We start from the raw sequence: 25027 nt of genomic DNA on the forward strand, positions 1-25027 counted from the left end.
ATGTTTTGTTTTGTTTTTTAAACCATCTACATGAAGCCACTGGGAGAAATCATCAGGAGATTTGGTTCAGGGTACCATCAGTATGCTGACAGCATCCAAATCTATTTTTCTATGTCAACTTCATCAGGAAATGGAATAGTTTCCCTAAATACCCACTTGCAGGTGATAATGGGTTGGCTGAGAGATAACAAACAGTCTGAATCCAAGTAAGATGGAGGTGCTCATTGTTGGGGGTGGAGGTTGAAACTCAGGAGACTCTTTAGATCTGCTTGTCCTGGATGGGGTTACACTCCCCAGAAGGAACAGTCATGCAGACTAGGAATACTTATGGACTCAAACCTCTCTCTGGTATCTCAGATTGAGGCAGTGGCCACGAGTGCTTTTTATCAGCTTCAGCAGGTACTCCCGCTTTGTCTGTTTCTTGAAGTGAAATACCTTAACAGTGGCAAATTTTCTGGTAACCTCCAGGCTTGAAAATTTCAGTGTGCTCTACATTGGGCTGCTTTTGTATGTAATCCAGAAACTGCAATTGGTGCAAAATACAGCAGCCAGTTGGTCTCCAGGGCAACCCAAAGAGACCACATTGCTTTACAAGAACTACCCTGGCTACCAATATGTTTCAGGGCACCTTCTCTCTGATACCTCAGGTGGAGGCAGTGGCCAGGAGTGCTTTCTATCAACTTCAGCTGGTTCACCAACTGCACCCTTTCCTGGAAGTGCATGACTTTAAGACAGTGGTGCTTCTGCTGGTAATCTCCAGGCTTGACTTCTGCAATGCACTCTACGTGGGGCTGCCTTTGTATGTAGTTCGGAAGCTGCAATCAATTGGTGAAGAATGCTGCTGCCAGATTGGTCTCTGGGACATCCCATAGAGACCATATTACTTTAGTTCTAAAAGATCTACACTGGCTACCAGTAGGTTTATGGGCAAAATACAAAGTGCTGGTTATTACCTATAAAGCCCTTATTAGCTTGGGCCATGGTGTTTAAGAAAACACCTTCTTTGTTACGAGCCCGGCCACCTATTAAGATCTTCAGGGGAGGTTCATCTGAGGGTGCCGCCAGCTCATCCAGTGGCCATTCAAAGGTGTGCCTGCTCTGTAGTTGCCCCAGGATTGTGGAATGCACTTCCTGCTGAGATCAGAGCTGCTCCATCCCTGTTGGCTTTGGGGAGACAGCTGAAGACGCATCTTTTCAGCCAAGCTTTTTAGTTAGTTGGTGTGTTTATATGGATATTTTAATTAGATATGTTTTAACTGTTAAATTCTTTGTTTTATGCTGTAAACTAGAGACTTTGGTAGTGGGCAGTATACAAATTTATCAAGTAAATAAATACAAAGTGCTGGTTGTTACCTACACAGTCCTTAACAGCTTGGACCCAGAATAATTAAGAGAACGCCTTCTTTGTTATAAACCTCAGCCCCTCTGAAGAGGTCTGTTTACAGTTGCCATCAGCTAGTATCACAGTAACTCAGGGCTTTGGCCTTTTCTATAGCCACCCTAGGGCTATGGGACATGCTCCCTTTTGGAATAAAAGCCTTGCTATCTCTGGCAGCCTTTAAAAAGGCACTTAAGACACACCTTTTCAATCAAGCTTTTTGCTAAATATTATACTTTTTAATACTGTTTTTAAATATTTAACTTGCTTTAACTTTGTTTTTATTGCATAAACCACCTAGAGATTTGAGTTTTGGCAGTATACAAGTGTGCTTAAATAAATAAAGAGACTACAGATTTATTGCAAAGAATACCTGCAATAGCTTTGATACAATAGAGCAGTTCAGACATACAGAGATCCAGGATTATATCCTGGCTTCACATATCTCCATGCTTCAGAAACATGTGATATCTTTCTACTTCTGATTCACATTGCTTGTTACATCCAAGTTGAGTGATCCTGTCTTATATTAACCAGAGTTCCAAAATAAACCAAGATTGGGTTCAGATACTGGAGTTTTTTGGAACCATGGTTAGACTAAGCCAGGATTCATTGCTCTGTTCAAATGGAGGAGAGAACATGCATTTCCCAAAGACATTGCACAAATAGTGTAATCCTAGCGTACATTTGAACCAGCCCACTGTAGTATTTTATTCAGTTAATGAATTGGTTAGAAGGAAAACAGTTAATTGACCAGAGCAATTCTTAATGACTGACAGCACTCACTAAATGTTTATATTTTTATTTTAGAGCAGTTTCAGTTCCAACGGCAGTAATTTATTTTACTTGCTATGATCAACTGCGTGATGCCTTCATTTCTAAAATAGGAGAAGATAATGTCTACATTCCACTTATTGCAGGGGGCATAGCCAGATGTGAGTCAAACAGTCTCTAATATCTAGTTTGTTGTATTTAATATGATTGCAGCAAGAATAGTACAATAAATTGTGATAGTGCTGCTCAACAAACAGTCTTTTGTTATGTGAAATTATTCTTTGTGGTGGTAAAAGGAATATAATTTAGTCAAGTTTTTATTCCTTAGATTTAAACAGGGAAGAACATTGGGCTGTTTCAGGCATATTATTTCCTATTCTAGCATGGTTCAGAAATCAGGAGCACTCCATGAGCTTGGAAGTGACTTCCCCTTTCTGTACTGACCACTGATTAATGTTATGGCTGAGCCAAAGTGATCACTATCCATAGTTTGTTTTGTTTACATGTATATCCCATTTCCTGGCCAAGAATATGGCCCCTGAAGTAGTTTACAATAATAATACATTTTTAAAAACTCATTAAGACAACTAAATAAAAATTTTCAGCAATTCAGGCCTAAAACTACAGTCATTTGAAAGCAATAATTTCACAAGCTGTCTAACTTGTTATGTGAGTAATAGGCCTTTCTAAAGAGGCTTTTTTTAACCATCATCCTGAACACAGAAATGGTTCACTAGATACTTTGCAGTCATGCTGCAAGGTTCTGGACTAGCTTTACTTTCTCAACACTTTTCAAAGGCAGCCTTGTGTCAAACACTCTGCAGTTGTTCAACTTAGATGTTAACCAGGAATGTTTCGTAGTACCAAGATCTGTTGCCCAGGACACATTGGCAGCTGGCACACCAATCATAGCTGGGAACACACACTTGTGACACAGCTGCTCAAACCACATGACAGCACCAGGCCCATTTGTTTAAACCTGGATCTGCCCCATCACATATAATATTTGTCACTGCAGGTAATAAGAGAGGAAAGGACATGTAGGTGGGGGTGCTGAATAATGATTCACACAGAAAAGGGAAATTGCATGGTGACAAGGAAAGAGTGCAGGATGTCATGATCCCAGGACTGGTATGCAAGAACATAGGGTGCTACTTATCTCTTAATTGGATTAAAAGATGAGGGAATTTTATATCTGCACCATGCATTTAATTTGCAAATCCACCATTCCAAATCCACAAGAATGGCCAATTTAACCTGTTAATACTTTGACACTTTGTTAACACTTTTGGGGAAATGAGCTCCAGAGGAATTAGTGGAACAAACTGTGTTGTGGTTCTGGGTGGTGGGGAGAGAGAGATAAGCTTTCTTTTTAAGAAAACCAGCATTAATCACAGACTAAGCACAATTTTCCCTTTATACTGTATAAGTCACATTACAGTTAGATTTGCTTGTTTAAAATCTACATTGTAAACAATATTTCCTGAGATCTTGACTTCTTTATATGGAAGTTTGAAGTAGTACTTTGCTCCTCTTGGACCAACAGCTACCTATATTTTTTTTTATTATTATTATTATTATTATTATTATTATTATCATTATTATTATTATTATTATTATTATTATTATTAAATACAGTTCTCATCTCATAGAGTGATTAACTACATTGAAAAATGCCACGTGTAGACAAAACGGGGGGGGGGGTGGAATCTTGTGTCATAGATGCTGTTTGGGAAACTGTTGCATTACTAGACCTGTTTGAGCATCTTGCCGTTTTTCTCTCAATTGTAGTGGGTGCAGCAACTATAATAAGTCCAGTTGAAATGATTAGAACAAGAATGCAGTTTCGCCGGTTGACTTACAAACAACTAAGTGCTTGCATTAGTAGTAACATGGCCAAAGATGGCTGGCTTTCACTCTGGAAAGGATGGGGCCCCACTGTTCTTAGAGATGTGCCATTTTCAGGTATGATTTGTTTTGCATCAGTAGAACTGCTTATTTGTCATATGCATTGAGCTCAGTTTCTTCTTTTCTATTGGAATGTTTATCAAAGCTTGCTTAGCTTCAGAAATTGGACTTCATCCAAAACCTTCAGACCTTTTCTGAACCAAACTCTGCTTCAAAACAGTTTTTAACATGTAGATTACAGTCAGTGCAGTAGGGCTGAGGTTAAAGAAAATCTGCCAATAATACAATTAGATTTGTTTTTAAATCTATAATGTGGTACGAATGAAGTCTACATCATGACAAGTGCTTAGTCTGCTTTGTGGGAAATTGGTGGTTCTATAGTTGCTACAAAACTAACCCTATATGACTGTAGGATGTGTGATTCTTGAATTCATTTCCAGTTTTTTAGTTTCTTGTTGTATTTTTCTGACTGTAGACACTTGCAATACCATTTCTCTGTCCCCATAGCACTGTACTGGTGTAACTATGAATACTTCAAGAAGAGGTTGTGCAAGAGATCAGGAAAACATGAGCCAACATTCTTTATCACCTTCCCATCAGGAGCAGCAGCTGGTTCTGTAAGTCTAGTTGCTCTTGCCAGCATTTTCACTTAGTAAATATCACATTGAGAATTTTTTCCCTAAGAAATGAAAGCATAGGAGATTAAGAGAACATTAATCTTGCTTAAGTACAATTGAAGTGAATAGTACTTAAGCATTTAAGTACTATTTAAGTCTCATTTTAGAGACTTAATGAGAATGAGATTTAGTTCTCATTGATTTTAAATGGGATTTTGGCATGCCTAAATTTTTTTGGATTGGGATATACTCACCCTGGTCCAGAATCCTGTATATACTGTGATGCACACACAAACAGGGTCTGTCCTGATCATTTAAATTGAAAGAGTAGATTCAAGCATGCATCTACTAGACATCACCCAGAGGTGTTTATATCAGGCGGTAAAGAAATATGATAGATACAGAACTTATTTTTACAGCCAAAATAAAATAGGAAGACCATTCTAAGTAAGTAAGCCTTGTGCACACTGACACACTCATATTTGGAAGCAATCAGTAGATAAATGTAAAATGTACACTGTTACATTCAATATATAAGGGATTGTATACTTATCCCTTAATCCTTGACACATTTGTTGGAATGATGTTCTTTTGATTTCAGTGGAACTTACCTTCAGGTAAATGTTCTTGAGATTTCATTGTCTACCAACATAAATTCAGTATATTGCCAAATCCATGAGAATAGGTCTATCAGACATGGCTATGTGGAATCTTAGTGTTCAGAACAGTATACCTCTGAATTCCTGTTGCTGGGAGGGCAAAGAAGAGATGGGCTGTTGCCTTGATGCCCTTCTTGGGGACTTCCCAGGCATCTTGTTAGCCACTATGGGAAACAGAATGCTGGACTTTATCGATCTTTGTCTGATCTGGGAAGGTAACGGGGTGCAAGGCCATTCCACCTGCCTTGCCGGGACTCACCAACTGGCCCCTTTGCCTCCTGTGGAAACTCCAGCCCAGACAGGGAACAGCCTGTATGTCTGCCCGTCTGTTGCCAGGCTCCCAGATTGAACTGCACCACCTGTCGCTTGTCCCAGGAGCTGCTTGTGAGAGGAGCGGCTTTCGGGGCTTGCGGGTTTAAAAACAAGGAGGCTTGCCAAAAGTGTAGCTGTCGGCCTGCCTGTAGGCAGCCATCAAAGCCAGTGGGACGGAGGGCGGGGGGTTGGGTTGTGCCAGGCCTTTTGCAGATATGTGTTTGGGCTCTCTTGAGTGAGGTGGTGCTGGGGGTGCCGGCAGTTTTGGGGCAGCTATTACTGTAGTGGTGGGGAATAGAAGAATTGCTCTGGCAGAGCAGCTGGCCGTTACAGGGGAAGGGAAATCAATAATTTAATAATTGTTTCCACTTCCAACTGCTTTGTCAACTCTCAGGCCTTGGGGAGCAGCTCTAACGACTCACAGTGTCTGGCCTTGCTCCTCTGCAATGCCAGATCAGTTCAGAAAAAGACTGAAATTGTCCACGATTTGATCATGGATGAGGGAACTGACTGGCATGTATAACTGAGACCTGGTTGGGGGAGGCGAGTGGTCCAGTGTGGGCTCAGCTTCTCCCATCAGGTTACTCTGGAGTAGGCTTGGGGAAGTAGGAAGGGGGGTGCAGTGGCTGTGGTCCATAAGAATACCATTTCCCTTACCAAGGGCCCCTGTGAGATAGTTGACTTATATTGAGTGCATATTTTTGAGTCTGGGAACTAGGGATAGATTGGGGATTCCATTGGTGTACCATCCACCCCGCTGCCCAACTGACTCTCTAACTCAGGGGTGGGGAACCTTGACCCTCCAGCTGTTTTTGAACTACAACTCCCACTACAACAATAATTGTGGCTGGGGATAATTTTGAACTACAACAATAATTGTGGCTGGGGATGATGGGAGTTGTAGTTCAGCAACAGCTGGCGGGCCAAGGTTCCCCACCACTGCTCTAACTGATCTGATGGAGCTGGTTGTGGAGTTGGTGTTGGAGTCTCCTAGACTTTTGGTGCTGGGGGACTTCAATACCCACTTTGGGGCTTGCTTGTCTGGTGCGGCTCAGGAGTTCATAGCAGCCATGACAACTATGGGCCTATCCCAATTAGTTTCTGAACCAACTCATGTTGCCAGCCACGCACTTGATTTGGTCTTTTGTTCGGATCAGTGGGATGTTCTGTGGGTGTGGGATCTGGTGGTTTCCCCATTGTCATGGATGGACCACTACCTGGATAAAGTTGGTCTCACAGCCACAATCCACCCCTGCAGAGGTGGTGGACCTATTAGGATGGTCCGTCCAAAAAGGCTGCTGGACCCAGTAGGATTTCAAAAGGACTTTGAGGATTTTGATGTTGGTGCGGCTGGTGATTCTATCGATGCCCTGGTGGAAACCTGGAACAGGGAACTTATCAGGGCAGTAGACATGATTGTTCCTAAGCATCCCTTCCGACCTGCTTCAAAAATGGCCTCTTGGTATACTGAGGAGTTGCCGGGGCTGAAGCGGTTGGGTAGGCGACTAGAGCGCAAGTGGAGGAGAACTCGGTTAGAATCTGACAGAATATAGCATGTGACCCATTTGAAGACTTATGCGATGGCAGTGCATGCAGCGAAAAAGAGATTTTAGTCTGTGCGCATTGCAACTACAGGTTCGTACTCAGCAGAGCTATCTCGGGTTGTGAGGAGTTTAGTCGCTGCTCCTTCTACTTCAAATCAGTCCCCAGGGTCGTTCTGCTATGATGCTTTTAATGGTTCTTTGTGAACAAAATCTCCTGTATTTGGGCTGACTTGGACTCCACTATTTCTGCAAGATCTATGGAAGAAGTGTCCAGCGATCCGTCTTGCAGTATTAGATTCTGAATATGTGGACAAGCTGCTTGGGGCCGTGCGGCCTACCACCTGTTCTCTGGATCCCTGCCTGACTTGGCTGCTTCTGTCTTGCAGGGAGATTGTTGGAGGTGACCTAGTTAATATCATAAATGCATTGCTGAGGGAGGGTAGGGTGCCTCCTTGTCTGAAAGATGCAATGGTTAAACCACTCCTTAAGAAGCCTTCTCTGGACCTCTTAGCGATGGATAGTTACAGGTCAATCTCCCTTGGTTGGGAGAGGGTGGAGGCCGACCAGCTCCAGGGAGTTTTGGGAGGAAACTGATTATCTAGACCCATTTCAAACTGGCTTTAGGGCTGGCTATGGGGTTGAGACAACCTTGGCCTGATGAATGACCTTTACCGGGGAACTGACAGGGGGAGTGTGACTCTGCTGGTTCTTCTGGATCTCTCAGCGGCATTCGATCCCATTGACCATGGTATCCTTCTGGATCACCTGGGGGAGTTGGGGATAGGGGGCACTCCTTTGCAGTGGTTCTGCTCCTATCTCTATTGTAGATTCCAGATGGTGGAGCTTGGTGACAGTTGCTCCTCAAAACGTTCCTCAGGGCTCCATTCTGTCACCAATGCTTTTTAATATCTACATGAAACCGCTGGGTGAGGTCATCAGGAGATTTGGTGCTGGGTGTTATCAGTATGCTGATGACAACCAAATCTACTTCTCCTTTTCATCTTCAGGAAGTGACACTCATTCTCTAAATGCCAGCCTACAGGCAGTAATGGGCTGGATGAGGGATAACAAATTGAAGCTGAATCCAAGCAAGACGGAAGTGCTCATTGTGGGGGCTCAGAATCTGAGGGGTGAGTTAGATCTTCCTGTGCTGGATGGGCTTACACTCCCCCAGAAGGAGCAGGTGCACAGCTTGGGAGTACTCCTGGACCCAGGCCTCACCCTAGTATCTCAGGGGGAGGCCATGGCCAGGAGTGCTTTCTATGAGCTCCGGCTGATTCGACAGCTGCACCCATTCCTTGAGGAGGATGACCTCAAAACAGTGGTGCATCAGCTGGTAACCTCCCAGCTTGACTATTGCAATGCACTCTGTGGGGCTGCCTTTGTATGTAGTTCGGAAACTTCAGTTAGTTCAAAATGCGGCAGCCAGATTGGTCTCTGGGGCAACCCAGAGAGACCATATTATGTCTGTCTTGAAACAGTTACACTGGCTGCCATTATGTTTCCAGGCAAAATACAAAGTGTATTACCTTTATTTTTAATTATTTATTTTTAACATTTTATATCCTGTTCTTCCTCCAAGGAGCCCAGAGCGGTGTACTACATACTTAAGTTTCTCCTCACAACAACCCTGTGAAGTAGATTAGGCTGAGAGAGAAGTGACTGGCCCAGAGTCACCCGGCTAGTCTCATGGCTGAATGGAGATTTGAACTCAGGTCTCTCCGGTCCTAGTCCAGCACTCTAACCACTACACCATGCTGGCTCTCTTTAAAGCCCTGAATGGTTTAGGTCAGAGTTATCTTATAGAGCACCTTCTTCTGCATGATCCCCACTGCACGTTAAGGTCATCTGAGGAGGTCCGTCTGCAGTTACCACCGGTTTGTCTGGTGGCGACTCAGAGGCGGGCCTTCTCTGTAGCTGCTCCTGGGCTATGGAATGCACTCCCAGCAGAAATCCATAATTTGAGTTCATTATTGTCTTTCAGGAGAGCCCTTAAAACCCATCTGTTTGGCCTGGTCTTCCAGGGTTTTTAAACTACTGTAAACTATTTTTAATTTTTTTTAAATGGTTGCCCTGGTTTTCCAGCGTTTTTGTTCAATTGGTTTTATTCTGTTTTTATAGTTTTGATTTTAATTGTAACTGGTTTTAATTGTTTTTATCCTGTTGTAAACCACCCTGAGCCATTTTGGAAGGGCGGTATATAAATCGAATACATAAATAAGTAAATAAATAAAATAATAAATAAATCTAGCAGGGCTCATATTATATTCTTATGCACTGAAAGTGTTGCATATAAGTATTATATTATTTTTCCCCTCTAGATTGCTGCTCTTTTAACTTTACCCTTTGATGTTATAAAAACACACAAGCAGACTGAGCTTTGGGAATTCGAATCCACACACTGTAAGTTCTCTAATCCACTAAGTATTTTTTCCAGGCCCATTGTCTAGTGCAGTCGTTGAGAAATATTTTTCTGAAGATCTTGCTGCTCTCATCCACTATTTGTAACATTATGGATAGACTACTGAAACAATGCTATATGTGAGCTGCCCTGAAAGAGTAGTGCAGAACAACTCCCTGCCTCTACATGAGTGGAACTATTTAGCCAATAAGTCCAATTCAAGGACTTGGTTATTATCCTGGACCCATGCCTTTAGGGCTGTATAGGTAAGCTAAGGAACGCTTCTCCTTGCAAGAGTTTATTTTTAGGGCAATGTTCTTCATTGCAAGGCCTGGGAGCCAGTGGCGGCTCCCTGATTAATTGTTGATTAGGCTTGTACGAAACTTCAGCCAGATACTCCACACAGCCCTATATGGAGGCGACTTTACCCAATGCTGGTGAGACTCCTTTATGAGAAACTGTGCCCTGTTAAGCCCCAGTGACATCTTGGAAGGTGTTCCCAGAGCACTGGAAAATGTAATGCTTCCCAGTGCTTTCCCCAAATTGCTCTATAGAAAAAGCCCCGGAAAGGGCTCTCCAGCACTCCATGGTCACTTTCCAGTGTAGCATTGGAGCTCACCAGGGCTTCGTTTCTCTTAAGATCACCCCCAACATAGGGAAAGGCGCAGCACTGTGCAGAGGTTAGTGTGGCAAGAAATGGCTCTTGCATTGAACAGTTTTTGCCAAAGTGGCCCCCACTTGAAATATAGTGAAGATTACTGCTGGAGGGAGAGTATGCTTTAGAGCAGGGTTTCTCAACGTGTGGGTCCCCAGATGTTATTGGACTTCAACTGCCATAATCCCCAGCCCCAATGGCCTTTGGTTGGGAATTATGGGAGTTGAAGTCCAATTACATCTGGGTACCCACACGTTGAGAATCCCTGCTTTAGAGCTGGGTTTTTCTTGTAGCCTCTATCCTGTGAAATCCTTAAGATTAACAACAGTTCATCACTCCTGCCTTTGTTGTAAATGTTCTTATTTATGTTGTAAAATGTATGCAATAGGTTCAAATGCATGCTCAAATGCTGGGTTTGTTATACAGTGGGTATAGGAAAGAATCACCCCCTTTGATAGTCCTTAAATTCTGGTTCCCTTACATCCTGAAATGAAAACACAAAGAAAATTCCCTTCACCAGCTGTACTTATCCAATGCAACCTATAACATCCAACTGAAAAAATCACAATTACAGTCCAGAAAAAGTGTCAGAAATAAAAAACAAGAATTACTGAGATTGAAAAAGGATCCCCCCCCCCAATGTCAATATTTTGTTGAACCACCTTTTGCTTTAATAACAGCCTTGAGTCTGTTGGGATACTTCTCTATCAACCTTGCACATCTAGACAGAGCAATATTTGCCCACTTCTCCATACAGAACTGTTCAAGTTCGGTCACATTGGATGGTAGGTGTTGGTGGACTACTATCCACCCCGGATCCGGTCGGCCCTCCAAACTGGATGGAAGAGCAAGGAGGAAACTGGTAAGAGAGGTTACCAAGAGGCCAATGGCCACTCTGAAGGAGTTAAAGGACTTCATGGCAAAGAGTGGTTGTTCTGTGCATGTGACAACAATTTCACGAGCGCTCCACAGATGTGGCTTGTTCGGGAGGGTCACAAGGAGAAAGCCACTTCTCAAGAAAGGCCACATTAAAGCTCGTTTGAGCTTTGCCAGAAGGCACCTTGAAGATTCTGATGCCAAATGGAAAAAGGTCTTATGCTCAGATGAGACCAAGACTGAACTATTTGGCCTCAACACCAAACAGTACACCTGGCGTAAATAGAACGCAGCTCACCATCCACAACACACCATACCTACAGTGAAGCATGGAGGTGGCAGCGTCCTGTTGTGGGGGTGTTTCTCTGCCTCAGTGACTGGGGCTCTCGTTAGGGTAGAAGGAAAAATGGATGGGGCAAAATACCGTCAGATTCTGGAAGAAAACCTGCTACCCTCTGCCAGACGGTTGAGGATGGGCAGAAGATTCACCTTTCAACATGACAACGATCCGAAGCACACAGCAAAATTGACCACACAGTGGCTGAAGGAGAAAAAAGTGAACGTCCTCATGTGGCCCAGTCACAGCCCAGACCTAAATCCCATAGAAAATCTGTGGAGAGATTTGAAGATAGCAGTCCACCAACACCTACCATCCAATGTGACCGAACTTGAACAGTTCTGTATGGAGGAGTGGGCAAATATTGCTCCGTCTAGATGTGCAAGGTTGATAGAGAAGTATCCCAACAGACTCAAGGCTGTTATTAAAGCAAAAGGTGGTTCAACAAAATATTGACATTGGGGGGGTGATCCTTTTTCAATCTCAGTAATTCTTGTTTTTTATTTCTGACACTTTTTCTGGACTGTAATTGTGATTTTTTCAGTTGGATGTTATAGGTTGCATTGGATAAGTACAGCTGGTGAAAGGAATTTTCTTTGTGTTTTCATTTCAGGATGTAAGGGAACCAGAATTTAAGGTCTATCAAAGGGGGTGATTCTTTCCTATACCCACTGTAGTTTTTATACAAGCTGAGCTTTTGGGCTGTAATCAGACTAATAGTTTAATTGTATTACTATAGTCTGATAGTTGTCCGATTCATATAAATAGATGAGAAATATTTGAACAGGAGTTCAGAAAAGTGTGTCTGAAAGCCGCCGCCACCTGAAAATTGTGTATTGTAGCAAAATTCACCATTGCAGGGAAATAGATGTAAACTTGACATTTAATGTATGCACATTCTACTTTTATTTTAGTTTTGTTTTTGTTTTATTCAGCATCACAGCCAAGGAGTGTACCAATATGGAAAGTAATGAAGAGAATTGTTGCTGAAAATGGATTTACTGGATTATTTGCTGGTAAATTCTCTTGATTGCAGTACAGTGATAAGCATTTTATTCCACCCTAGTGGATAAAAGTTGTTAGCCATGACTAATATCTCGATATATTTTATCTAAGGCTTTATCTTCTAGAGAGCCTAAATAAGTTCTTAAAATGTGGGCCAGTACCCTTTCTGTTGGTACAATAGTAACTTTGCTCTACTTCATTGTCAGGTTCCTCCAGAAACAGTTTTGCTGGTAATGCTTACGGTGTTTGTGGGGGCAGGGGTGGACTTCACCCAGTTATTCATTTGGGGAGGACACAGTGAATAACATGGAGCAGCTTGTGTTTCAGCAGCGGTGAAGCCAATAGACATGGACCTGAGCACTCTTTGAACTGGAGTCCTCTAGAAGCTCCAAGTTAAGAGTTGGATACAGTTAACTAGTACATGAGACCAGTCATTGACCAGCAGAGTAATTTTTTGTAGATTACATGCTAGGAAAGTTCAAGAAAGTAAATATATGTAAAGTGAAAGGACAGAATTGTTTATTAATGTGCTTGCAAAAGGAAGTAAAAAAGTTTTAAATTTGTAGGGTGTCAACTTTAAATGTTCATTTTATTGAATAATTACCTTGTATAGAAAATTGAATCTTAGTAAATTTGCATCTGAGCAAGATCTTCTGCTTCTCTTAGACATGTTATTGAATTATAGATTTGATTGAGTGTTATATCTGTTGAACAATCAGAGGTAAAATTATATTCAGCATTTCTGCTTTAAAAAATTAAAAATATTTATTTAAACTCTTCACCCAGCATATTCCAGTGTAAAAAGTAGTTCGTTCAGCTTATTTATGTGGCAGGATTGTGTATGCCAAGCTTGGTATCTGTAGGTAATCAGGAAGTGTGACTTCTTGTGTATCAAAATATATATAAGGTAAAGACTACAAAACTGGGGAGAAATAGTCTTGACAGAAAAACTGCTATGCTTTCTTAGAATTCATGATGGATGTGTTAGGGCTTATCATAATTATAAAGGGACTTTGTTGCTGCTACTGTTACCAGGGTCTGCTGGACATATGTCTACAACGGTCCATGTCTATGTTTTGCTTAAGAGCAGGGGAGATTAGCATCAGATGGGTGCAGACCAGTGAACAGCAAGTAAATACTCAAAGGTATTGCAGGCTTGTGGCCGCAGTATGGACACACTGGAAGGGGAAAGAGAGAAGTGAGACACTTAGAATTATTGTGAGGGTAATGGGGGTACAGGAGATTAAAAAGTGGTTGGTTAGGAATGTTACCATGTTATTTTACTAGGAGGGCAGATAGGCTTAAGGGTGAAAGAAAAGAGTGAGAAAAGGCATTTGTCACAGCTGCCCAGTTCTTTGACATGGTCTCTGTCTTTACATATGGGCTATGCGCCTGTGCAGAGACCACGTTGGAATCTAACAAGCTCAATTTCTTCTGCTTCGGGCAGGAACGCCACCCCCAGCCGGTATATGTGGCTGCACCACTCCTCATCCCCTCAGTCTTTCTTCGGCTGCGCTTCAGCGAACATCATGGTGTCTTTCAGCTCAGCAACTCATTGGTTTTGGTAGTCTGGTTGTTTTTCTCCTGTTTTCTTCTGTTTTCTCTAGTTTTTCTTTGTCTTTCTCTTCATGCAGTTGTGTTTTTTTACCTTTGCATTTTCTTTTAACGGTCTTTCCTTCGAGCTCCGGTCCCGGCTGGGACAGAGCGTGGAGGCCTGCCAGCCCTCGGCGTATATGCCGGGTATGAAGAACTTTAAAAAGTATATCCGCTCTGGATAGAAGCTTCCCTCCCCCGATACGCACGCTGAGTGCTTGTGTTTCGGGAAGTCCCACATTGTTGAGATCTGCCCGCATTGCCAGAAGTTTACTAAGCAGGCTCACAAGAATAGGGCTTCTTGCTTGTGCGCTACCCTTTTGGATCTGGCTCTCCTTTCTTCAGAAGTCTTAAAAGTTAAACAGTCTCTAAAAATGGCTGCTTCGATGTCGGTGGACCGATCAACTGTCAATACCATGGAGTATCAGGTTCCGGTATCGGGACCTTCGGCAGCGTCAAGTGATAGGGAGCTCTCCTCTTACCAGCCTCAGGAGGCTTCTGTGATCCTCTCAAATTCATCAGGGGTAAAGACTAAGAAGAAGAGGTCTAAGACTCAGAAGCACTCCCCAACGGATCAAGATCGAACTCAGGCCCCTAAGTGGAAGGGATCGACGGATGCCAAGGGATCGTTGGGCTCTACCTCTAAGAAGCCCAAGACAGCATTGCTCCACTCAGTGCAAAAACTCTCGTTATCGACACATCTTGCTTCGCCCGTGCCTTCAGGAGGTTTGGACTCGTTTGTGGCGGGGGAACCAGCCTATGCTGCACCTGAGTTCGATCCCAGCACTTCGTGGATTCCTAGACGTAGGTCACCCCTACATCGATACCAAGAAGAGCGATCCTTGGTGTATCGGCAAGATCTGTCTTGGGATTATCGGGATCGTTATCACACCATGGAGTATCGTTCCCCTCTTTTGGAATCGGAGTGTGTCTACAGCTCCTTGCGTCGGGACCCTGGTTCCTATGATCACTACCGGATGGATGGCAGCTCGGACAACTCAGACTATGTTCGATCCCATTATAGGTCTTGCCATCTGGAAGGCCTTGAGTATCTGCAGCCTTTGGTACTGAGGACTGTCCGGATGCCCCCCATGCATGCAGAGGAGCAACCGCATTCTGCCTCTTTCGCCTTGGGAACTGGATGATTGTGCTGGGGAGTTCATGTCAGGTTCGAAGCCGCACCAAGAGACAGTTCCAGATCGGCAGTCGCAGCCTGAACCTTCAGTCCCGGCACTGGCCCATCTGGCTGATATGCCCGGTTCGCCCCCTGTGACTCAGGACCAGTCAGTCCCAGAGGACCCTATGTCAGACAGCAAGGATAGTTCGCAGGAATCAGAGGCTGTCTCCCTAGGTTTGTCCCTGCTTGATCTCCACTCGGATTCAAAGCCAGTTTCTCCTCAGAGGACCTGAAAATGTATACCGCCTATGTGACCTGTATGGCGGTGGTTCTGGGGGTGAATCTCAGTACCCTTCAAGAAGGGGATCTGGACCCCCTGTTCAGCCTGATTGACTCAGAGGCCAAGGTGCCTGCAGCCTTGCCCTTCAACCCGGCCTTGTTGAATGTGGTGAAAGCCCACTGCAAGAAGCCTAATACACTCTCTCAGCAGAATAGGCGTCTAGAGAACTTCTACAGTGTGCAATTCCAGGAAAATACAGCCTTTTTGAAATGTCACCCTACCTCATAAGAACAGCCCTGCTGGATCAGGCCCAAGGCCCATCTAATCCAGCATCCTGTTTGCACAGTGGCCCACTAGATGCCACCGGAAGCCACAGGCAGGAGTTGAGGCTCCTGCTGTCGCTCCCCTGTAACTGGTAGTCAGGGGCATCCTGCTTTTGAGGCTGGAGGTGGCCCACAGCCCTCTAACTCTAGTGTTGTAGAGGCCTCTTTATAGAGGTCCAGGGGTCATAGCCAGTCGACCCCAGGTGATAAAGAAGGCAAGAAATTGGACTCTTTTGGGTGAAGACTTTATTCTGCAGCAGCCTTGCACTTGCGTGTGGCAAACTATCAGGCACATAATGCTAGATATAACCACTTCTTGTGAGAGAAAGTGGGTCCTTTCCTGGATCTCCTTCCTTGGGATAAGCGGGATCCTGCGAAGTCCTTTCTAAAGGAGACCATGAAAGTCCCCAAGCAGGAACTGTATTCTACCCATCACTCCATGGAGTGCACCACTAAAGTGATGGCCACGTCTATGGCACTTCGACGCCACGCTTGGCTTAGGTAATCTGGCCTTCACTATGAGGCTTGCTGCAGGGTGGAGGACTTGCCCTTTGAGGGATCTAGCCTGTTCTCAGAATAAACCAATGACACGCTTCATAAAGTGGAAAAGTTGTGCAACACCACACGATCCATGTCCTATAGCTCTCTATCGTCGAAGATACAGAGAACTTCCAAATGGTCGCCTCATCAGACGCAGAGAGTGCCAGCTCGCCACCAGTCACCTTCCGAACGGTCCTTTCAGAACAACAAGTTCCCCCTCAGACACAATTCAGGGGGACAACACAATAAGCCGGCCTTTCAGAAACCTCACCCAAGCGTCCCACCAAAGAAACAATGACTTGGGGCACCTTGTCACCCGCCTGCGACTGTTTGCAGCAAGTCGGGACAAGGTGACTATGGACCATCGGGTCCTTACGGTAGTACGTTTAGGCTGCGGCCTGCAACCGGTATCCGGGATGGTGGTGCCACTCCACTTGCCTCTCTTAAGGTATATTTGGCTGCCATTGTGGCCCGTTCTCCCTCTGACTGGATTTCGTGGTTCAAAGATCCATGGTTAAAATTTTCCTGAAAGGTCTGCAACACTTGTTTCCAGACGATCCGGCCATGTCACTGCCTGGGATCTGTCTGTGGTTCTGGCTGGTCTACTAAGGCCACCCTTTGAGCCTTTGGCTTCTATTGACCCTCATCTCCTGACTTGGAAGGTCGCTTTTTTGGTGGCTGTTACCTCCACCAGCAGGGTTACTTAGTTCTGGCCCTGCGGGCTGACCAACCGTACCTGCAGTTCCATAAGGACAAGGACTCGAGACGGATGTCAAGTTCCTGCCTAAGGTGGTGTCCATGTTTCACCGCTCATCCCCACTAACTTTGTCCATGTTCTTTCCAAATCCTTCATCTGATGCGGAGAGGCAGTTGCACCATTTGGATGTATGTTTCTGTCCTTTTATGTGCAGAGATCTTCTGAGTAGAGGAAGTTCCCCCCTTTGTTTGTTTTGTGCAATGGGCCGCAGAAAGAGCTTCATGTCTCGGTGGATAGTCTCCACTATTAAATTGTGTTATCAACTGACCTGTAAGCAGTTGCCTGCCCCGTGAAGGCTCACTCTGTTAGGTCCGTGGCAGCTTATGTGGCTTTTGATCGGGTGGTCCTATTGGACGCTGTCAGGCAACTACTTGAGCTTCACATTATGCTATTGGAGCTCGTAATGATGCTGTATTTGGCAGGAGTGTCCTGCAATCAATTTTCAGTTGAGCTGCTTGTCCTGAAATAAATTCTTTCTGGTTGTTTACTTGTTGCTTCTGTTTTTCCCTCCTCCTTAGTTGCTTGCTTGTTATGCCCTCATATGTGTAGAAGACAGAGACCATGCCAAAGAACTACAGGTTACTCACCTGTAACATTGGTTCTTCTAGTGGTCATCTGTACTTCTGCATGCCCTGCCGTCCTCCCCGCTAGGGTCGCTGAAGCTTGACTCAGTGACTGAGGGGATGAGGAGTGGCATAGCCACATATAGCAGCTGGGGGTGAGGTTCCCACCTAAAGCAGGAGAAATTGAGCTTGTTAGATTCCGACGTGGTCTCTGTGCAGGCGCATAGCCCATATGTGTACAAGTACAGATGACCACTAGAAGAACCAACATTACAGGTGAGTAACCTGTAGATCTTGCTGGGGAAATCCTTTCCAGGGAGCTCAAGCATAAAGCGAGCTCGTTAGGGTGCACCCGGACGTGGGGTACAGAGTCCGATGCCAAGTGTGGCAAATGCAGGAGGAAGAAGCTAGGCTGGCAAAAGCAGTTGCAAGTGGCAGATGCAAAAACCAAAAGCCTTGGTTCAAATGCAAGGGCACCCTGGGCAGTGCGCAAGCCTACAAGGCTAGGTGGCAAAAAGTGTGATTCCATGTTTGAGGGGAGCTTTTATAGACAAAAGCATACCCTGAGGTATTGACTGGAAGCTAGAGGAGATTGAGTCAGCGTGGTATAATGGTTAGAGTGCTGGACTAGGACCAGGGAGACCCGAGCTCAAATCCCCATTCAGCCATGATACTAGCTGGGTGACTCTGGGCCAGTCACTTCTCTCTCAGCCTAACCTACTTCACAGGGTTGTTGTGAAAAAGAAACTCAAGTATGAAGTACACCGCTCTGGGCTCCTTGGAGGAAGAGCAGGATATAAAATATAATAATAATAAAAATAATAATAATAAGTGGTAATTGGCGCCCTGGGTGCAGTTCCAAAAGACCTTGAAGAGCACCTCAACACCATAGGGGTCACAGAAATCACCATCAGCCAATTACAAAAAGCATCTTTACTGGGAACAGCCTATATTCTGCAACGGTATCTGTAACAATTGACAATAAAATTCAGCCATTCCAGGTCCTTGGGAAGGACTCGATGTCTGGATAAAACAAACCAGTCAATAACACTTGTCTGACTGTGTAAATAAATAAATTTAATAATAATTATTATAATAATTGGTAGATGGTCTCCTTGAGAAGTTTCCTGACTTCAGGAGTTCCTGTTGCTGATAAGGCATGAATACTGGGGCTTGAATAGGTTATGTTGGGTGGTTCCCACAAAGAAAGTTCCTGAAAAGAGTGATTTCCCTGTGCAGTCACTGGAATAGATTTTGGAAAGGGCACATCAAGCATTCTGGCATATACTTGCTTAACTTGGATAACATGAGGGAGGAAATTGAGGAAGCTGGTGAGCTCTTTTGGAACAAGGAGCCATTTTATTTATTGGTTTATATCTATGTAAACTACTTTGGGGACTCTTGTTGAAAAGCAGTATATAAATCGTATTCGTATGTAAAAGAAGGTCCATGCAATTTTGAGTTTATTACTAGCAGAAGAGGGCTTGCATCCCTTTCCCTTTTGTCTCTTGTAAACTTTTATTGGATCTGTTCTACATCTCTGCCTGTGCTGTAACACAAACAAAAAGGGCATTTCCTCTGGCTTACTGCAGTTCTTTGCAAATGAACCTGGAAAGCACATTTTGGGAATACATCTTGCCAGAATGACCTTTTGCCTGGAATGCAGCCAGTGTGTTTCTCTTCCAAACAGGCTAATAGAAGAACATGACTGAAAGGCTAGGTTTTAGAGGCACACTAAAGTACTCCAAAAATGGTGTAGCAAGCATAGTTAGTAACACTACCAGCTGCTCAATGCATCCCTCTCTGGCCACAGAAAAAAGTCTGGCACCTAGCAAAGCAGAAATGTGAAAAGTGTTGGAGGGGGGACCACTTCTGGGTTTCTTAATAGATATGAGCCTGCACTTTTGGAGGACAAAGTTCTCTCAGAAAGGGCTACTATTGCCTTCAAGTATAGCAAGGATCTATGCACAGCAGAAATTTGAAAGTGGGTTGAGCCACTTCACAGAAACCCTGGCACTTCTTTATGAAATGGAGGTGTCCCTTGTCTGGCTCCTTGATCTAAAGAAAATTTGTCAGACTGTGTTGGGCCCCTGGCTAGTTCCATTAATGGAACAGAAAGGCAGGATATAAATGTGTTAAATATAGTGTGTGAACATTCAAGTACTTGGAACAGTTGATCAAATCATGAACCCTAAATAATACAAATAAGTGCTGTACCTTAGAGCTGTGGTCCTATGCAAGTTTACATGGCAAAAGGGGATTTGTTTCCTAGCAAAAATTAATAGGCTGCAAATAGTCAAATGAGTGGTTGGATTCTGTGGTTTAGAAAACATTAGTTTCACTTAACCTGGTGTGGTTGCAATGGTTGCAGAATCGGACCCCTGGGCAGTCCGGTCATAATGTACATCTTAAATAAAGCACCATAACAAATCCATTTTAAGTCTCACATTAGTCCTATGAAAGTGTAAGGAGTTGCTTTATATACAACAGCCTACTTATATTCTGCAAGTGAGCTTTTTAAAATCATGCCTTCTCTCCCCAGAGAATGTTTTTATTCTGCTGTGTTTTTGAATAACTGTAGTAATCTCTTTTCTCTCTGTAGGTATTGTTCCAAGGCTGACAAAAATAGCTCCTGCTTGTGCCATAATGATCAGCACGTATGAATATGGGAAATCTTTCTTCCGTAGATTAAATAAAGACAGAGACATTAAGAACCATTAATGCTGTTTCTATAAACTTAAAGTGGCATATAGTATCCACCAAGGGTTATACCACACAAGATTGCTATGGAAATGTTAGGTCTTAAGATGCAGCTTGTAAGTTCCTTGCCGATCGCCGGTGTCTCCAGCTAGCCTTGCTCAGTATGTGGACCAGCCCAGCTCTGCAAAAGGAGAATGACGGAGAAACCCACAAAACTTACTGCATTCAGAATCAAACCAGGATTCCTCCCTGCTATACTGCGCCATAGAGCAGGAGAAAGATGCATCTGCAAGACTGGATCCAATGGTATTTCCCTTATTGTTCCCAAACAACCTCAAGTGTGACCATTTGTCATTCTTTAGCCTTCTGATGTAATTAAGCATACTATATCTGGTGACAGGATCCAATTCAGTTGCATTTAGCATATCTACTTATACTGTAGCAAATGTTACATTTGAAACAATGTAAATAGGAATGTGTTTCTTAAAAGGTAATACATTAGTCTGGACTCCTTTACAGATATTACATAAGCACATCTACATAATTCTTCAGTTGCAGGTACTAATCTTAACCTTGTAGGAATACTTGCCATGGACTAAAGGCAAGTTATTTTACCCTGTTAGAATCGATAGCAGATTCTTTGTTAGGAAGATTATCATGCAGCTGACCAGGTTAGCAGCTTCTTAAATAAGGCACAAGACTATCATGAATTATATGCCTTCAGCAACTATACTAAAAGCACAAAGGTGTTTAAAGAATATGGTGGCAATTTCCTGGTGTGAGAATTTATAAACAGTTACTTATCCTGAGCTTGTCATACTAACTTTTCTATTAAGGGGAAGTTCTTACAGGAAAAAATAAAGTCAGTTTTACATAACATCTCCTACACTGGTACAATTGGGCAACCATCTGTTTGGCAGATGGGTACATACACCTAACCTACTACTGTGTTTGTAGTTCTAAGTATGTCATTCCATGATAAAAATGGAAGTGACTTATAGAATAAAAGTGACTTATAGAATAAAATGTGAGTAGGTGTATCTCATTAGAATGATTCATGGGAAAAAGTACGTCAGGATCACTCACACTATTTCAAGAAGCAGCACTTCATTTTTCATAAAATACAGATTTTCAAAAGGGAAGTATTTAAGAGTAATACATATTCTATCACAGTGGAAAAGAGCACTTGTTTTATAAACACCTCCAAATGCACTGTTTGGCATTAAAGTCAAATGTTTTCTAAAACGTTACTTGTGTATGGATGATAATAACTAGTTCAGTATAAAGTGAAAAACAGGTTGCTTACCTGTAACCAGTGATCTGTTGCAGTCATAAGAATGGGTTCTGCACCTGCATGAGAGCATTCGGACAGAATTGATGAGCTCCTCGAAGCGCTTAGTCCTGCCCCCTGCACATGGTGCATTTGCTTAGTTTGGGCAGGCTAGCATTTTCTCCTCAGTTCCTGAAGGACCAACATTTGGAGGCAGTCATCTCATGGAACCAGCCCACAGTTCAACAAGGTAGGTTGTAGTGCATGTTTCATAAACATACAAGTTGTCACTTCGCATACTGCAGTGGGGCAGGTGGGAGGGCCTTATGACTGCAACAGATCACTACCAGATCATTGGTTACAGGTAAGCAACCTGTTTATCTGGATTGTGATCCATTGCAGCCATAAGAATGGGTAACTAATGAGCTGTCAGTCTGGAGGCAGGTGAAGTATTTATATATTTAATTCTCTTAGCCAGCATGCATGCCCAGGATTTGGCAGCAGAACTCTCACGAGAGTTCCTGGCATTAGGGCGAGAGAGTTCGGAGCAAAAAAAAAAATGGCGGAGGATAGTAGCAGCGGTGGGATGTCCTGGCCTGGCCAGGTGGGGCCATCCCAGGTAAGGGGGAGGCACCAGCATTGTTGGCAAAGCCCGGTCTGGCCACTGGGGGCGGAAGGCGGCGGGGGGAGGGCCAGCTGGCAAGACAAAAAAGTGGTGGGGAAGCAGCGGAGAGACTGGAAAGGGGGTGAGTGGGAAAGAGTGTGTGGCAGGGGAGAAGGAGGGTGAGATGAGAGAGGGTTGGGAGGGAGAGAGAGCATGGTGGGAGAGGGAGGAGGCAAGAGAGTGAGACGGGGGAGGGGGCAGGAGAGAGTGGGACGGGGGGAGGTGAGATGAGGGAGGAGGGCGAGAGAGAGGGGTAGGAAGGTGAGATGAAGGGGGTGGGAGAGGGAGGGGGCAAGAGGGTGGGACAGGAGGAGGGAGAGTGGGGCAGGAGGGAGGGGGGAACAGCTGGCCCCAAATAGCTCTGTGCGGGTCGGCTAGTACTACGTTAATACTTTTTTTAGCACACCCCTTCCAAAATTGGCCTGGGCTGCACTGCAAAGGTCCAAGGCGTACTACTTGACAAAAGTATGCTCAGAGGACCAGGTAGCTGTGGTGCAGATGTCCTTGAGGTTAATGAGGAAGAGGGGCAACTGAGGTTAATGCCAGCCATATGGGCCACAGAGGCAGCATAAGCCCTGGTCGAGTGGACCCATATAGTCTTAGGGGGTTCCACTTTTTGATGTTTGTAGGCCAGAAAGATGAATTCCACAATCCAATGGGAGAGTCTTTGGAGATCTGGCAACCCTTCACCTTGCCCTTGTAACCTACAAAGAGATTTCATTTTTCTATAGGGCTTGGTCAATTTCAAACAAAAAAGGAGAACCCGTCTCACGTCCAGTGAGTGCAAAGAATGTTCTATGGCCATTGTTGGATTGTGAAAGAAGGTGGGTAGTACTATGTTACTGTTGATGTGGAAATCAGTAACTATTTTAGGTCTAAACTCAGGGTCTAGACAAAGTACCACCTTGTCTTCATGAAACTTGGTGTAGGGGACATCAATATGGAGAGCATTTAACTTGTTGACCCTCCGAGCTGACATTATGGCCAGGAGAAAGGCCGTCTTTAGTGCTACAAGTTTACAGAGAGCCATTGCCATGGGCTGAAAGGGAGGCTCTGTCAGAGCGGACAGGACAAGGGACAGGCTCCACTGTTCAGTGGGTCTTCTAATAGGTGGGTAAAAGTTGTTGAGACCTCTTAAGACTCTTTTGGAGTCTGGATGTGAAGATAGTCTTCCCATCCCATCCAGGATGGCGAGCAGAGATAGCAGCCAGATGAACCTTGATAGAGACATTGGCCAACTTTTGTTGTTTCAAGGCCATAAGGTTTAGAAACACCTGGTGAGAAGTGGTGGAGTACGGTTGAAATTCATACCTCTGTGCATACAGATGAAACCTTTTCCACTTGCTGTTATAATTTACCCATGTGGATACTTTGCATTCATTAAGGAGGATATCCTTTAAGAGCCTATCCTCCAAGCAGTTAGATTGAGAGTCTTTAGGTTGGGGTGATGGAGCATGCCGTCCTCCTGAGTTAGAAGATCTCTGTGTTGAGGCAGACACCTGTGGCAACCCTTCAACAGTCTGAGTGCCTGTTGAAACCATGGCTGTCAGGGCCACCATGGAGCAATCAATATACACTGCACATTCTTGCAAGATGGCCAGGACTCTTGTTCAGCAGAGCATAAAGAGGAAAGATGTAAAGAAACTCCTGACCCCAATGGAATTGGAAGGCATCCCCTCTGGAGTTGAGGCCGACGCTGGCCCTCGAGCAATACTGGTGCAGTTCTTGTTCAGTGCTGTTGCGAACAAGTCGATCTCTGGTGTGCTCCAGTCCTGATCATCCGCTGAGGGAAGTTTTGAGTTACAGTGGACACAACGCTTGAAAGTAGTCTTCTTTTCCATAATAAATGAAATAAGTAAAGCAATTCTCATAATTATTGCAAGGTCTGGCAGAAGATCGATAAAACAGTCCAAAGTCGTTAACCAAGAAGTCCATAGGATATTTAGACAAGTTAGAACAGTAAAGAATAAGTATTGTCAGGTCTGGTCCGAGTTCAAGTAATTTTAACTGTCTGTTTCTCTTTCTTAAATTCACAGAAAAAAGTCGTTCCGAGGAGCCGAAGGTGCTGACACGATGACCATCAGAAAGGAACTGAGGAGAAAACACTAGCCCACCCCAACTAAGCAAGTGCACTATATGCAGAGGTGGGGCTAAGCGCTTTGAGGAGCTAGTTGATTCTGTCTGAATGGTCCCGCGCAGGCCCCATTCTTATGGCTGCAGCAGATCATCCAGATCTAGCTGGTTTTAAGGAGGCATTCGTTATACAGCAAATTTGGGGTGAAGAGAAGAGGTGGAAAGTGGCATATTTTAGGAAGTAATTACAGTTCCATGGATTTCCCATTAAGAAGTGCAAGCTGAAGGAAACTTATGAAGAAGAAACTTCCCCCACCCCTTCCTCTTCAAAGCAGACCTCTCTATCTAAAACAACAACACACTACTCCATCTCCTAGGTATGTAGTTTGGGGGAATTGCCTAAAATAATAAAGGCATCTTCTATGAGTGGAATTCTGCTTGCAGAAAGCACCTCCACCCATTTTAGTGGTGATGTGCACAAACCGTGGTTAGATCAGTTCGGGAGCTTTAAGAAAGAGGAGAGCAGGTCCTTACCTGCTCTCCGCCACTCCATGCAGCTTTCTGCTGGGGAGGCGCACACATCTCAAGAAGCCCTGCATGGAACTAGCACGCACATGGCATCTGCACAGGTGCCATTTGCATGGCCAGCATACGTAAGCCACTCTGGAACTTTGTTGGCTG

At 44.2% G+C, this 25027-nt stretch overlaps 2 protein-coding genes across 12 annotated transcripts in view; one reads left to right on the forward strand and one right to left on the reverse strand.

Annotated features, from left to right (window-relative positions):
- SLC25A40 (solute carrier family 25 member 40) overlaps positions 1–25027 on the forward strand; it is a 60256-nt gene that overhangs the window by 21648 nt on the left and 13581 nt on the right. For 4 of the 11 annotated variants that reach the window (XM_053262065.1, XM_053262063.1, XM_053262068.1 and 1 more), the window contains 6 exons: positions 2189–2313; positions 3944–4117; positions 4568–4677; positions 9514–9595; positions 12376–12477; positions 20242–21587. In XM_053262065.1, the coding sequence (XP_053118040.1) occupies positions 2189–2313; positions 3944–4117; positions 4568–4677; positions 9514–9595; positions 12376–12477; positions 20242–20360 (712 nt within the window). In that variant the 3' untranslated portion in view covers positions 20361–21587. Of the gene's footprint in view, positions 1–2188; positions 2314–3943; positions 4118–4567; positions 4678–9513; positions 9596–12375; positions 12478–20241; positions 21588–21655; positions 21860–23004; positions 23098–24309; positions 24418–25027 lie in introns of those variants that run through there. The other 7 variants (XR_008309903.1, XR_008309902.1, XM_053262067.1 and 4 more) reach the window with 5 other exon arrangements.
- Positions 1716–25027, reverse strand: part of RUNDC3B (RUN domain containing 3B) — a 98485-nt gene continuing 75173 nt past the window's right edge. Inside the window, exon 12 of the mRNA XM_053262059.1 lies at positions 1716–4739. Coding sequence (XP_053118034.1) covers positions 4720–4739 — 20 coding nt within the window. The 3' untranslated portion in view covers positions 1716–4719. The remainder of the gene's footprint in view (positions 4740–25027) is intronic.

The sequence above is a fragment of the Hemicordylus capensis genome, chromosome 6 (assembly GCF_027244095.1).
Source record: "Hemicordylus capensis ecotype Gifberg chromosome 6, rHemCap1.1.pri, whole genome shotgun sequence".
Taxonomy (NCBI): Eukaryota; Metazoa; Chordata; class Lepidosauria; order Squamata; family Cordylidae; genus Hemicordylus; species Hemicordylus capensis.